General features: G+C 34.2%; 1 protein-coding gene across 1 annotated transcript in view; it reads right to left on the reverse strand.

The window, feature by feature from the left end:
- Window positions 1–41: 41 nt before the first annotated feature.
- Window positions 42–1,477, reverse strand: part of MINDY3 (MINDY lysine 48 deubiquitinase 3) — a gene marked incomplete at its 3' end in the record, with an annotated part of 38,153 nt that continues 36,717 nt past the window's right edge. Inside the window, 1 exon segment of the mRNA XM_029086240.1 lies at window positions 42–114. Coding sequence (XP_028942073.1) covers window positions 42–114 — 73 coding nt within the window.

Consider the following 1,477-nt stretch of genomic DNA (forward strand, 5'->3'; position numbering starts at 1 on the left):
AAAAAAAAAAATCTTATTTTAGCAAGAAGTACAGCCCTTACCCTCAGGGTCGTATGTTTGGAAAACCCTTCTAGCTTGTTCTGAAGGCGCTTCAGGAGCAACAAGGGCCATATCCTTGGGGGATGGGGGGGAAGAGATTAAAAAAAAAAGAAGAAAGCTTTCAAAATATTCTTAATTCTGATACAGATTACTAAGGAAATATTTATCCATACTACACAGGTTTGGACCTTAAATTAATGAAAATGTAAATACTATAGAAAAAAATTAACGTAATTTGGCAATATTGCCGATAGTGACCTAAACCAACCAAGAAATATGTTAAAGAATATTCCACAAACTTCTAAACATATTTTATTTAAGTCTTTTCATGCAGATGTTGTGGCACAAAAGCAAACTGGAGACTTCAAGTATTATGTGGAGATTTAGATTTATGGTATTATTCTTTATACGTCTGAAAGCACACATACGTGTACCAGTAAAATTTATTGAGTGTAGTAGGCATGCACTGAAACATATAAAAATTATTTAGATAGAAAGCTGTGAGAGAATGTTTTGAAGTCTATTTCACAGACAGGTAGAACACAAATTTCTTAGCTGCATGAAAAAGTATGACTTCAATAGTAACTATTGTAATGCTTTTATTTATCCATGACTTTTTTCATCTCAAATACAATAATGCTTTGCAAAACATATGTGGAGGCACATGTAAAACCAGCAAAAACCATAGGCCTCCAGATTTATGTCAAAAAAAAAAAAAAAAGTGACATTGAGAAGCTATTCATGAGAAAAGAAAGGTGGCAAAAAGGGTAAGAAATGCACCTATTCAAGACACCCTTTAGTTTGAAAAGATACCAAAGACTTGATGGTCAAACAGAACATGAATCCCCAGAACAGAGCTCCAAAAAGTGATCGCTAGGAGTACTCAAAATCCTACATCTCCTCTTGCAAAGTTACACTCACCCATGTTGTTTTTCACATAGAAAGGAAAATGAAAAACGTGCTCAGAGGGAAACACTGCATTTGACAATGTAATGTTACCTGCTACACTATGAACAGTAAACACAAAATCCCAGAAACAGCAGCACTGACATTACTCTGAGTACCATAAACCCTGGGAAACTTGCTTTTGTTCATATTGTATTAAGTAAATTGATTTGTTACAAATCAAAAAGTTACCTTACACTGTTTTATGAAATATGCATAATCTTTTATTTCCAGTTCAGCTTAACTTTGCTTTCTAAAATGACTCAGATTTTCTTGAAGGAGAAAATCATGACAACTTCCTTTCATTATACCTGCATCTGCTAACAGTCAACTTTGGTCTGAACTGTACAAGTCTGTATTACTTCAGTTGAAGGAAGGCACAGAAAAGAAACCAGAAAACGTAGAATGAAAAGATGCATAACGACCTACTGTTCTTTTAACAGATAAGAGAACTGCTTCAGGGAAAGAACAGAAGCAAATCGTACATTTGACC

This window comes from Antrostomus carolinensis, unplaced genomic scaffold, assembly GCF_000700745.2.
Source record: "Antrostomus carolinensis isolate BGI_N321 unplaced genomic scaffold, ASM70074v2 scaffold10418, whole genome shotgun sequence".
NCBI classification, from domain to species: Eukaryota; Metazoa; Chordata; class Aves; order Caprimulgiformes; family Caprimulgidae; genus Antrostomus; species Antrostomus carolinensis.